At 42.1% G+C, this 14,764-nt stretch overlaps 1 protein-coding gene across 1 annotated transcript in view; it reads left to right on the plus strand.

Moving 5' to 3' along the window:
• The window catches only part of kcnh8 (potassium voltage-gated channel, subfamily H (eag-related), member 8), a 385,025-nt gene that overhangs the window by 344,947 nt on the left and 25,314 nt on the right, over positions 1-14,764 (plus strand). Inside the window, exons 14-16 of the mRNA XM_068006186.1 lie at positions 8,778-8,889; positions 9,328-9,334; positions 11,328-11,395. Coding sequence (XP_067862287.1) covers positions 8,778-8,889; positions 9,328-9,334; positions 11,328-11,395 — 187 coding nt within the window. The remainder of the gene's footprint in view (positions 1-8,777; positions 8,890-9,327; positions 9,335-11,327; positions 11,396-14,764) is intronic.

Genomic DNA, 14,764 nt, shown 5'->3' on the forward strand with positions numbered 1-14,764 from the left:
TGAATCTGTACTCCTAGATCTCTTTGTTCTATAACTCTCCCCAACGCCCTACCATTAACGGAGTAGGTCCTGGCCCGATTCGATCTACCAAAATGCATCACCTCACATTTATCTAAATTAAACTCCATCTGCCATTCATCGGCCCACTGGCCCAATTTATCAAGATCCCGTTGCAATCCTAGATAACCTTCTTCACTGTCCACAATGCCACCAATTTTGGTGTCATCTGCAAACTTACTAACCATGCCTCCTAAATTCTCATCCAAATCATTAATATAAATAACAAATAACAGCGGACCCAGCACCGATCCCTGAGGCACACCGCTGGACACAGGCATCCAGTTTGAAAAACAACCCTCGACAACCACCCTCTGTCTTCTGTCGTCAAGCCAATTTTGTATCCAATTGGCTACCTCACCTTGGATCCCATGAGATTTAACCTTATGTAACAACCTACCATGCGGTACCTTGTCAAATGCTTTGCTGAAGTCCATGTAGACCACGTCTACTGCACAGCCCTCATCTATCTTCTTGGTTACCCCTTCAAAAAACTCAATCAAATTCGTGAGACATGATTTTCCTCTCACAAAACCATGCTGACTGTTCCTAATTAGTCCCTGCCTCTCCAAATGCCTGTAGATTCTGTCCCTCAGAATACCCTCTAACAACTTACCCACTACAGATGTCAGGCTCACTGGTCTGTAGTTCCCAGGCTTTTCCCTGCCGCCCTTCAGAATTTAGTGAATTTGTAAGCAGAGATAAAGGCAGACAATTACCTCTGGTTGCTATTTCTAACAAACTCTTAAACATGTTCTTTTAAAAAGCTTTACAATTTTGTCAGAAATAGTGAACACAGGAAATCTTCCCACAAAGTTGGTTCGGGATATCACAAACTGATCAGTATGTCAGGTGTGATAAGCAGAATTTCTTGGAGACAGCCAAATGGTGGGCATGATTGTACCAGATCGAGTAGAAAGTAAGAGTGCAGTATGACTCTTTCCATGCCAGCAAGAATAATATCAAGTACTTAACTATTACAGATAGAAGGGAGACAAGAGTGAAAGCATTAATTGGACAAGGGAAAGATGGCAATGAGTTCACAAAAGACATCTCAATTGCTTGAATTATAGTGCTAAACAAACAAGACTGGTTTACAGAGTGTGATTTGCTTCAGGGCATTCTGCAAAAGGTAAATATGAGACAGTGGTCAGAAGATCACAGTGAGGAAGAGACACATACAGTGCAAGAGTTAGGATTGGAATGGAAGAAAATATCACAGAGATTAGCTGGATTATCAGACTAATCAGGAATCTGACCAGGCTGATGGTGAGTTGTTTGAGGTCATTCGGGGAAAAAAAGGATTTAGCCTCATCAGTAGAAGAGGAGACAATGGGGCCATTACTGATGGTGAACAATGAAGTCGTTCATACTTTTAATTTTGCTTGACAAACAGATTAATATCTTCATTAAATTAACAATACAAACCAAGAAGTTTCATATGAGCAAATTGACTTGTGCATTACAAATATCACATAAATTAATTTAAACCTGAATGAATTTAAAGCAACACAAACTGAGGTGGTAATTTTCACCTTCCACACCTGAGCGGTAATCTGGTGGAGCAGATTGCCCGCCTGTTGTAGAACACATCCAATTTTTATCCCATTGAAATCCAGCAGATTACAGCCCAGGCAGTGAAGGTTAAACTTTACTCAAACAACAAAACTAGCATTTATATAGTGCGTTTAACGTAGTAAAACATCCCAAGATGCTTCACAGGAACGATTATCAAACAAAATTTGACATGGAGCCACATAAGGAGATATTAGGACAGATAACCAGAAGCTTGGTAAAAGAGGTAGGTTTTAAGGAGTGTCTTAAAGAAGGAATTACATAGATTGTACAGCACAGAAGCAAGCCATTCGGCCCAACAGGTCCATGCCCGTTTTTAAGCTCCACACGAACCTCTTCCCTCCCTACTTCATCTAAGCCTATCAGAACATCCTTCTATTCTTTTCTCCCTCATATGTTTATCCTTAAATGCATCTATGCTAGTTGCCTCAATTATTCTTTGTGGTAACAAGTTCTACATTCTAACCATTCTCTGGGTAAAGAAGTTCCTCCTAATTCCCTATTGGATTTATTAGTGACGATTTTATATTTATGGCCCCTAGTTCTTGTCTCCCCCACAAGTGGAAACATCTTATCTATGTCTACCCCATCAAACCCTTTCATAATCTTAAAGACCTCTATCGGGTCCTCCTCAATCTTCTCTTTTCTGGAGAAAAGAGTCCCAGCCTGCTCAATCTTTTCTGATAGGTATAATCTCTCAGTTCTGGTATCATCCTAGTAAATCTTTTTTGCATCTTCTCCAGTGCCTCTACATCCTTTTTATAATACGGAGACCAGAACTATTCACAGTACTCCAAGTGTGGTCAAACCAAGGTTCTACACATGTTTAACATAATTTCCCTGCTTTTCAATTCTATCCTTCCAGAAATGATCCCCAGTGCTTGGTTTGCTTTTTTTATGGCCCTATTAACCTGCATCACTACTTTTAGTGATTTGTGTATCTCTACCCTTCCCCATTTAGATTCTTATTATCCAAGCAGTATGTGGCCCCCTTATTCTTCCTACCAAAATGTAATACCTCACAATTATCTATATTGAAATTCATTTACCAATTATACACCCATTCTGCATGTTTATTAATGTTTTCCTGTATTTTGTCGCAGTCCTCCTCAATATTAACTATACACCCCCCAATTTGGTGTCGTCCACAAATTTTGAAATTGTACTTCGGATTCCCGAGACCAAATTTATGTAAATGGTGAACAACAGAGGTCCTAGCACCGATCCTTGTGGAACACCACTTCCCACCTTTTGCCAGTCTGAGTAACTACCTTTAACCCCTACTTTTTATTTTCTATTTTGTAGCCAGTTTGCTATCCATTCTGCTACTTGTCCTCTGACTCCACATGCTCTGACCTTAATCATGAGTCTAAGGCCTTTTGAAAATCCAAATATATTATATCTACTACATTACCTTTGTTTACCCTTTCTGTTACTTCTTCAAATAATTCAATAAGTTTGGTCAAGCATGACCTTCCCTTTTAAAATCCGGGCTGACTATTCTTTATTATATTTTCAGTTTCTAGATGTTTTTCTATTACATCTTTGAGTAAGGATTCCATTATCTTTCCTAACGCTGACATTAAGCTAATTGGTCTATAGTTCCCTGGACTGGTTCTATCTCCCTTTTTAAACATAGGAATCACATTTGCTGTCCACCAGTCCTCTGGCACTATTCCCTTTTCTAATTAATTTTAATATATATGTAATAATGCCTCTGTTATCTCTTCCCTAACTTCTTTTAATATGTGCGGATGCAATCCATCCGGACCAGGGATTTTATCTTCTCTAAGTTTGATTAGTTTATCAATTATCTCCCCCCTTTCTATCTTAAATGTCTTTATATCTTTTTTGATCTCTTCTAATATCATGCTCACCATATTAGTTTCCCTGGTAAATACTGAGGCAAAGTAATTATTCAATATTTCTGCTCTTCGTGGCCCTATCCCTATCCTGATTTTTCTTTTATTATTCATGTGTCTGTACAGTACTTAAACATTTTTTTAATATTCTTTGATAATTTAATTTCGTAGTTTCTGTTTGCCTTCTTAAGTTTTTTTGACTTCTTTCCTAACCTTTTCGTATTCCCTTTTGTCATCTTCTCCCTTATTGTCTATATACTTAGAGTATGCCTTTTCCTTTGGTTTCCGTTTTACCCTTATCTCTGTATTCATCCATGGTGTTTCATTACTGGCTAGTTTGTTCTTGCTTTTTTTGTGGGATATATTTCTCCTGGACTCTATTGATCACCGTTTTAAATGTTTTCCACTGCTGTTATATTTCTTTGTTTATCAGTACATTTTTCCGGTTTATTTTCCCTAGTTCCATTCTCATCCTCTAAAAATGAGCTTTTTTCCCCAATTTATTACTTTGGTCTTTGTCTTACTTATCTCCTTCTCAATCCTTACTTTAAACCTTATTACATTGTGATCGCTATTGCCTAAATGTTCCCCAATGCTTATTTCTCTTATCTGTTCTGGTTCATTTCCCACTTCTAGATCGAGCAGTGCTTTCTTTCTTGTTGTGCTTTTTACATACTGGGTAAGAAAGGAGTCCTGCACACATTGTAAAACTCTATTCCCTGTCCCCTTTACCTACCCCTTCTTGCCAGTTTATTTGGGAATAGTTAAAATTTCCCATGATTATTATTCTATGTCCTTTACTGATTTCACATATTTGCTTACATATTTCTTTCTCCACTGCCTTTCTGCTATTAAGTGGTCTGTAGTATACCCCAGTTAGAATGATTGATCCCTTCTTATCTTTTATTTCAATCCATATAGACTCTGTTTCTTTCCTTCTGTTAGTTATATTCCTTTTTCTACTGCCATTATGTTATCTCTAATTAGTACAGCTACCCCCTTCTTCCTTCCCTATCCTTTCCGATTATGTTACAACCTGCAATATTCAGTTGCCAGTCCTGTTCTTTATGTAGCAATGTTTCAGTTATTCCGACTACATCTGGTTCCTCACTATGGACTACTGCTTCCAGTTCCCCCGTCTTATTTTTGGATGTTGTGTACATTGCTGTACAGGCAGTTTAATTCATCCTTAATAGTTATTCCTTTTACTTTATTTTTAACAGTCCTTTTATACTTCTATTTTATAGCGGTATTTGTTCCTTGACCGTTTATGTTCTCTTTATACCTTACCACAGTTTGACCTTTACACTCATCTCCTGTTTCTTTTATCTTTAAGCTTTTGTTATTGCTGCCAGATCCCTCCCCCCATCTTGTTAGTTTAAAGTCCTATCCACAGACCTATTTATCCTTTCTGCTCGGACTCTGGTCCCATTCCGGTTCCAGTGGAGCCCGACCCAGCGCTACAGACTCTTCCTGTCCCAGTACTGGTGCCAGTGTCCCATGAAATGGAACCCCTCCTTCCCACACCACTCTTTTCAGCCACACATTCACCTTCCTGATCTGCCTATCCCTATGTCGATTAACACATGGGTCAGGTAGTAAACATGAGATTACCACCCATGAGGTCCTGTTTTTTAATTTAGTTCCTAACTTCTGATATTCCCTTAGCAGGACCTTCTCCTTGTTCTCCTTTATGTCATTGGTGACGACATGGACAACGACAACTGGATCCTCCCCCTCCCTTTCCAAGTTCCTCTCTAGTTGCTCTGAGATGTCCTTTACCCTTGCATCAGATAGGCAACACAACACATCCTCCTGGACTCTTGGTCGCAACTGCAGAGGACACTATCTATCCTCCTGATTATAGAATCCCCTATGAGTACAACCTTTCTATTCTGATCCTCCCCCCCCCAACCCCCTCCGTGAACTGCCCCATGATCCACAGTGCATGGTTAGCATTTGGGGTATCCTCCCAGCCACCTTCATCCTTATCGTCAGAGGTATCGAGTACCTCGTACCTGTTAGATAGGACCAGTGTCTGCGGGAACCCCTCTCTACCTCCCCCTCCCTTATGTGTCAGAGTGTCTCTAACTCGCACTCCAGCTCAAAGATTCTGAGCCAGAGTGTCTCAAGCTGGAGACATTTACTGCAGATGTGGCAATCTAGGATAGTCTCGCTGTCCACAAACTCCCACATATTACAGTCCCGACACACAGCATGTACTGCCATTTCTAGTTTTTATTTAATTAATCAGTAGTTTATTTATAGGACTAATAGAATCACTTGAGATCTAGATTTTATTTAGTAAATGGATTCAGCTTGATTTCAAAATAATTATTAATTATTTAGTCTTTTTTTAAATGTTATATATTTTTTATTTAAGTTTAAAAAGTTTTAAAAGTTGATAGATTAGTTTATAATCCCTTGGTTTAAATCATTTAGCACATCCTTCCCCCTCTGCACCAAATTCCCAGCTGGAAGTCCTCACTCTGTTAGCAATTGACTCCATTAAAGATTCATTCTCTGTCTCTACCAAACTCAGCACTCAAGCTCAGGTAGAGAGGCTGAGGGGTTTAGGGAGGGAATTCCAGAGCTTATGGTCTAGGCAGCTGAAGGCACAGCCGCCAATGGTGAAGTGATTAAAATCGAGGATGCGCAAGAGGCAAGAATTGGAGGAGCGCAAAGATCTTGGAGGGTTGTAGGGCTGGAGGAGGTTGCTGAGATAGGGAGGGGCGAGGCCATGGAGGGATTTGAAAACAAGGATGAGAATTTTTAAATCAAGGTTTACCTGGACCGAGATCCATTGTAGGTCAACGAGCACAGGGGTGATGGGTGAACGGGACTTGGTGCGAGTTAGGATACGGGCGGCAGAGTTTTGGATGAACTCAAGTTTATGGAGGGTGGAAGATGGGAGGCTGGCCAGTAGAGCATTGGAATAGTCAAGTCTAGAGGTAACACAGGTATGAATGAGGGTTTCAGCAGTAGATGATCTGAGACTCTAGTCCCACGTCAATGTAGGTGACACTTAACTGCCCTCTGAAGTGGCCAGCAATCCACTCAGTCAAGGCAACTAGTGATGGCCAATAAATATCAGCCTTGCCAGCAACGCCCACATCCCAAGAATGATTTTTTTTAAATGCACGGGCATGCCCATATTTTTCCAGAATACTCTGCATTGCTGCCATAACAATACATTTGCTCCGTGGTCCATTATGTGTGAAAAGCTACAAATATCATACATGCTGGTAAAATAAAGTACCTGTATGTCCATAGAATCACATCAGTGACTGCTGTCCCAGGCACTTGGGTGACACTTATCTCTTCTCTTATTCTTTATTTCAATGTATTTCTATGTGCTTGCAGGAGAAGGCTGCACATAAGAGGCCCCAGCATATGCAAACCAGAGTGGGGGGGGGGGGGGGGGGGGCGGGGAGGGGGTCGTCACCTATGGCGTGGAAGCAATAGAGGAAGTGGGAGAATGAGTGGTCAGAGACCCATGATGTCCATTCTTTGTCTCCTTACTCCACCTTCACACACAAGCCAACAAAGTAGCATAACATACTACAAGCTTTGTATCAAGGGATGCCTGGCTGCTAGAATTCTAAAATTTGTTCTTATGCTCCTGTAGGTGCTCAAGCGAAAGTGGTGACAGAGCCCAATATGACGCCTCAATCAAGCACCTCACAGCACCCACTCCTACAGGGGCAAGCACTGCTCTGAGCAGTCAGTTAGTGAATTGCAGGAGGGAGCACTTGGTGAAGCACAGCACATCAATGAATTGGTGGGGGTCAGGGAGCAAAAACCTGCTGGCCGCACCAGCTCGAGGGCTCCTCCGGCTGCTATGCCTGCCTACAAATGCAGTTCGATAGGTCAGCATCAGCAGTTCATGCAGCAATCTGAGTGTGTGCCAAGTAGCATGGCTATGGACAGGTATTGAGCAGTCCACAGACTGTATCTGTGCAGTGCTGCGTGACCATCTGGTTCAGCTGCAGATCACCATGGAGAATGCGGTCACTCCACAGCAAAGGCTGTGGTCCTATGCTCAGCCTGAAGAATTGCCTTGGCTCATTGGAAGTATTCTCTCTGTAAGAAGGTCCTGGGTTCAGGCCCTTCCCCAGAATTTGAGCACATGATCCAGGCTGACACTATAGTGCAGTACTGAGGGAGTCTTCCCCCCTTCCCCCCCTTGACCCACGTCACTAAAATAGATTAACTGGTTATTCACCTCATTGCTGTTTTTTGGATCTTGTTGTGCCCAAATTAGCTGCTGCGTTTCCCTACAAAACAACATTTCGAAAGTAGTTAATCAGCTGTGAAGTGCTTTGAGACATCCTGAGGTCAAGAAAAGCACTATATAAATGCAAGTTCTTTTCTGTCTATAGCTCCCCAAATGATTGCAATGACTAGATTCTTGATTGGGCTCCAATCTACAGCAGTCTGTTCTCTACATTCAAAATATTGGGGAACCAGATAATGCAGGGCTTCAACAACCTCTTTGCTGCCCAGTGTCCTGCAGTCACAGATACCTATGGACATGCTGAAGGAGTGCCTAGGAGCAAAGAATGGCAGGAGCTGGTGCATATAATGCAGGTGTCTGTCAGGGTGACTCCACATCTGTATCACCAGCTTCCCATTCAAATAACTGCAGTTGCATCACTGAGCATACAGGCCCAGGCAAACATTGCATTAATAGCCATGGGGCTAGCTACTACCCCAGCACAATGAGGTACAAGGCCACCTCCATCCCTAGACGCAGACACTGACACCCAACAGCGATCAACCTTACTTCCTTCTTCCACTAGGGGAACACTTAGAAGGAGGGCACAGTTCGGAGGTAGAAGCCACACATCTTATACTTCCACCAGGGTGAAATATATTAAACACACCTCCACCACACACTGTAAAGGTTAATAAAAGTTGGGATGATTGATACTGGAACATGGATAATACTGGGCACTGTGGTCAAATGCACACTGAGGCTGTGGGTATCGAACAGTGCATTAGCAGCCCCTTAAGTGGGATCTGGCTTTCACCAGAAACACCAATGACAATTTGAGGCGATCAGTTTTCTTGGTTAATTTAAGCTGCTAGGTGTTGGATGCAGTTTCGTAGCTTAATGTCACTTAGCCTAAGCGAACAGTAACTGTTAATGTAAATCACTGGACTTCGGTACTGATCTACAACCACTAGAGCTACATTTTTAAGTACTATTTTTCACACATGAAATGGATCATTCACATTTGCCATTACATATTTATACAACCGAGTATTTCATTCTTGTAGAATTGTTGATGGTATTGAAGACGAGAAAAGTTCAATAGGGAACCAAAGGTTTGAGTTCTACACTGAAAATATGGGACAGGAATCATTCAGACTTCCTACTGCAAAAGGTAATGTATGTCATTATGTTCATACGTGAACCAATAGAAATGTATTCCTCAATTATTTCTGAATAATACTAATTCTTGCCTATGGCGTGTACTTCCCCTCAATTACTCCTGTAACATTTTTTATGCCAGCCCAACATTTACAATGGAAATAGACTAAGTAAAATTTATAGTGGAGAAACCCTACCTAAATATGTCAACATTTTATAATGGGAAAACTGTATGTAAACATTTCACTGTCATGATTTATTGATGAACTTATTGAATTATTCAAAATCTTTTTTGAAAAGAATGTTGTCTGCCTTTTTTTTCTCAGTAACTGAAATTAAAATTGTCGCAATGGAAAGGCAAGTGGGGCGAGGCATATAATGGGCCGCCAATCTGATACCACTTCCACCAAATTTGCAAGTTGTCCCCTATATTTTAGTGATTTGAACCATTGTCAGCCGAAAAGTATTGTTTCTTTACTTTAATGTTTTTAGTTTGCTAATTTTCTCTGTCAGTTTTCTTCCCTTCTCTCCTCTGCTATGGTATGGTAGTTAGTATCAGAGTATCAGTACCACAGACACTGGGCACACTCTGATACACCTTGCACAAGTAACCATTACTCATCTGTGAGCCTCTATAGTGAGTTTTGTCAGGTTTTTGAGCACAGAACATCCTGATCCTGTTCTCGCCCGAGATCCACACGTGTGCATTACTTGCAAGGGCTGCTGGAGGGATAACCCTGGTGGATTTTCCCCTTCCTAATCTAGGGGCACTGAGTGTAATGACTAACTATCACCCTAGTTGAGACCAACTGGCTCAGAGGTGGAATCTGGCACCTTCCTGGTCTGTATGGCGCTGCTGCTCACTGGATAAATTTATTTGAGGCAATGGGGGAGCCCAACTGCTCAAATAATAAAGCATCTTTCTGTGGAATACACCGTCAAATTCTAACAATTTAGCTACATTGAGGGGGATTTTCCACTTTCAATACACTGGTATACTGGTCCTACCTGTAGCAAATCGATGTATATACTTTGGAAGGGACCTGTTCCAACACATGTATTCATGTATCAATGTCACTTCTAATAGATACAGAACCTGTCCAAATATGGGCGGGTGTATTATAATTAAGTGATGATTACATTTTCCATCATTACTGCCATAGCAGTGCTGGACGCAGATAACATTACCATGTTACTGGCATCCAATGTTGCTAAGGCCAACGGGACAGGTTTTACTTTTTAAATTCCACCCTCCTCTCCACCAAAAGTGCAATCAATTATCAGGTGATTGATGCTCTCTTGACCACAGGCAGGTTCCTCACTATTACTTACAAAGGGAAGCAGATAGGCCCTTGAAACTGCTGTGAGTGGTACATCACCATTAAGCTAAGCCTGGGAAATTTGCCAGGCTCAGGATGAGTTTGGAGGCCAACCTGAAATCTTGCCCTCCTGCCACACATCCGGTAGTGCTGCTGCCAGAGTGGAAAATACCAGCCAGAGTATCTACTTTTGCTGAAAAGGTTAAACATCAGATCAGTCTTATTAGAGAGGATCTAGAAAGACCCCTGGAAATGGTTCAGATACATAAGGGGGAATTTTAACTGGGAGCGGGATTCGGGTGGGCAGAGGGCGAGGGGCAAGGAAAGCGTCAAATGCACCCAATTTCACCAGCATGAGCCCCGGGTGATTTTAATTCCCAGGCCTCATCTACATGCTGCCAGTCAGCTGCCCACCCGAAACGGGTGGAAAGCAGCAGCTGGCAAACGGGTGGGAGCGTATATTCGAGCAGCAGTAGACCACTGGTCGGCATCAAAGGAATGCTCGCCAGCAAGAAGGATTCTTCGGGGGCGTTTCACAGGAGGGAATGAGGGAAGGCGCAGGTCAGGAAAAATGCAAACTTACCTTTTGGGAACTGGAGGAGAATCTTGCTCCTCCTGGCCCTACAAGAAAAGTAAAGAAACTTATAGTAAATGGCCTCGTCTGATTCCCAATCCTTTTTCCGCTACAGCGGCTTTCCCACTTAGGCCAGAGTTAAAATTGCAGTCAAGGCCAGAGTTAAAATTGCAGTCGGGGCCCGATGACGTCATTGGACCCCGATGTGCATATTCAAAGAGGGGCCCCTTTGCCGCCTGCTCAGAAGAGCAGGTTAAAATCAGGATCAGCGCGAAGCAGGTGGAAAATCAGCAGGTAAGTCACCCGGGCATTTTAACTGCCTACTTACACATTTTTCTGCGTGGTGGGTAAGGTTAAAATCCTCCCCACCGTTTTTCTTTAATCTCCAGATCAGGTTATTTTAAAAATGCTGGAATTTTCAAGTAATTCAAATTGCTGCTGTAAATATAATCATCAGTACGTATTGCAATTGGATTGGAGGACAACAGAGAGATGTACAACCTTGCATTGTGAAGGTCATGAGTTTATAAATTATTGTTTGATGTTTACAGACTTTGATCAAGTTACTCCTGCCATGCTGGCTGCAAAAGCTGAAGAGACAAAGCAGCAGATCAAAAGGCTAAATGATGAGGTACGAATAATTATTGTGAATTCAAACTGCAAAACCAAAAAACATGATACAACATGAATTACCAAAAACAAAATCCTCATAGACAGGATTACATGATATCACATTTGAAACAGTACACTGCTGAACTGAGCATCCACTTGTAGTTATAATGGTGTACAATAACTTATGAATATTAAGTAAAGAATTGGCTTGTAAATGTGTCTTAATAAGTCACATTTGGAGTGCGAGAAATCTGCCTCCACTGATTTAACTGCAATGGGAACAAGCAGATTGAAATTTCCCACTACGAGGAGCCACCTCGTCGATCACTGCAGCTTTCTGGAGCGTGGGGAATTTAAATCCACTGAGAACTCATTCACTGCAGAGGCAATTTTGCTGATCTTTTGCACAATTCAGCATCTACGCTAAGCAGAGGGAAGAAGAAAGAAACTACTGTCTGTCATTTTGTTCCAGTTGAAGTTCAGAGTTCAAACACTACTTCCATTAGTAGGAGTTTTATAAGCCACAACCCTAAGTATCCAAGAACCTAAAAGTGAATCAATTGGGGAAAATGGGCAATAGTACCTGCTCATTACTAAATCAGGAAGACAAGGAATAAAAGTAATTGTATTTATATAGTATCTTTCACATCCTCTGGCTGTCTCAAAGTGCTTCACAGTCAATGAATTACTATTTTAAGTGTATTCGCTGCTGTTATAGGCAAATGTAGTAGCCAATTTATGCAGAGCAAGGTGCCACGACAGTAAATGAGACAAGTGGTCAGTTAATCTGTTTTGCTAGTGTTAGTTGAGGGTTCAATTATGGCCAAGGCGCAGGGGGAACTCCCTGCCTTTCTTATAGTATAATAGGATTTTTTACGTCCATCTGAACAGGCAGGTGGGATCACAGTTTAACATCTTATCTGAAAAACGACCTCTGACAGTGTGGCTCTCCCTCATAAGAACATAAGAAAATAAAAAGTAGGAGCAGGAGTAGGCCATACGGCCCCTCGAGCCTGCTCAGCCATTCAATAAAATCATGGTTGATCTTCGACCTCAACTCCACTTTCCCGCCCGATCCCCATATCCCTTGATTCCCCTAGAATCCAAAAATCTATCGATCTCAGCCTTGAATATACTCAATGACTCAGCATCAACAGCCCTCTGGGTAGAGAATTCCAAAGATTCACTGCCCTCTAAGTGAAGAAATTCCTCCTCATCTCAGTCCTAAATGTCCGACCCCTTATCCTGAGATACTGCCCTCGAGTTCTAGACTCTCCAGCCAGAGGAAACAACCTCACAGCACCTACCCTGTCAAGCACCCTCATAACCTTATATGTTTCAATGAGATCACCTCTCATTTTTCTAGACTCCAGAGAGTATAGGCCCATTCTACTCAACCTCACCTCATAGGACAGCCCTCTCATCCCAGGAATCAATCTAGTAAACCTTTGTTGCACTGCCTCTAAGGCAAATAGATCCTTCCTTAGGTAAGAAGACCAAAACTGTACACAATACTCCAGGTGTAGTCTCACCAAAGCCCTGCACAATTGCAGCAAGACTTCCTTACACTTGTACTCCAACCCCCTTGCAATAAAGGCCAACATACCATTTGCCTTCCTTATTTCTTGCTGTACCTGCATGTTAGCTTTCTGTGTTTCTTGTATGAGGACACCCAAATCCCTCTGAACACCAACATTTAATAGTTTCTCACCATTTAAAAAACATTCTGTTTTTATATTCTTCCTACCAAAGTGAATAACTTCACATTTCCCCACACTATATTCCATCTGCCACCTTCTTGCCCACTCACTTAACTTGTCTATATCCCTTTGCAGACTATTTGTGTCCTCCTCACAGCTTACTTTCCCACCTAGCTTTGTATCACCAGCAAACTTGGATACATTACACTCAGTCCCTTCATCCAAGTCATTAAGATAGATTGTAAATAGCTGAGGCCCCAGCAAAAATAGCTTGCGGCACCCGACTAGTAACAGCCTGCCAACCTGAAAGTGACCTGTTTATCTCTACTCTTTGTTTTCTGTCCATTAACCAATCTTCTATCCATGCTAATATATATTACCCCCAAGCCCATGAGCCCTAATCTTGTGTCACAACCTTTCATGTGGCACCTTATCAAATGCCTTTTGAAAAGCCAAATATACTACATCCACTGGTTCCCCCTTATCTACCCTGCTAGTTGCATTCTGAAAAAACTCTAACAGATTTCATAGAAAATTTACAGCACAGAAGGAAGCCATTTGGCCCATCGTGTCCGCACCGGCTGAGAAATGAGCCACCTAGCCTAATCCCACTTTCCCGCATTTGGTCCATAGCCCTGCAGGTCACGGCTCTTCAGGTGCACATCTGAGGATTTCTGCCTCTACCACCCTCTCAGGCAATGAGTTCCAGACTCCCATCACCTCCGGGTGAAAATTTTTTTCCTCATTTCCGCTCTAATGCTTCAACCAATCACTTTAAATCTATGCCCCCCTGGTTATTGACCCCTCTGCTTAGGGAAATAGGTCCTTCCTATCCACTCTATCTAGGCCCCTCATCATTTTGTACACCTCAATCAAATCACCCCTCAGCCTCCTCTGTTCCAAGGAAAGCAACCCCAGCCTATCTAATCTGTCATTATAGCTGAAATCCTCCAGTCCTGGCAACATCCTCGTAAATCTCCTCCAAACCCTCTCTAATGCAATTAACCCTTCCTGTAATGTAGTGACCAGAACTGTGCGCAGTACTCAAGCTGCGACCTAACTAGTGTTTTATACAATTCCAGCATAACATCCCTGCGACCTAACTAGTGTTTTATACAATTCCAGCATAATATTCTGTGCCTCGGATAACAAAGGAAAGCATTCCATATGCCTTCTTAACCACCTTATCTACCTGTCCTGCTACCTTCAGGGATCTGTGGACATGCACTCCAAGGTCCCTCACTTCTCAGTATCTTCCCATTTATTGTGTATTCCCTTGCCTTGTTTGCTCTCCCCATATGCATTACCTCACACTTCTCCGGATTGAACTCCATTTGCCGCTTTTTTGCCCATCTGACCAGTCCATTGATATCTTCCTGAATCTACAACTTTCCTTCTCACTATCAACCACATGGCTTATCTTTGTGTCATCCACAAATTTCTTAATCAGGCCCCCTACGTTTAAGTCCAAATCGTTAATGTATACTTAAAAAAGCAAAGGACCTAGTACCAAGCCCTGCGGCACCCCAATGGAAATAGCCTTCCAGTCGCAAAAACATCCATCGACCATTACCCTTTGCTTCCTGCCGCTGAGCCAATTTTGGATCCAATTTGTCACATTCCCTTGGATCCCATGGGCCTTTACTTTTTTGACCAATCTGCCATGTGGGACCTTGTCAAAAGCCTTG

This window comes from Heptranchias perlo, chromosome 2 (assembly GCF_035084215.1).
Source record: "Heptranchias perlo isolate sHepPer1 chromosome 2, sHepPer1.hap1, whole genome shotgun sequence".
NCBI classification, from domain to species: Eukaryota; Metazoa; Chordata; class Chondrichthyes; order Hexanchiformes; family Hexanchidae; genus Heptranchias; species Heptranchias perlo.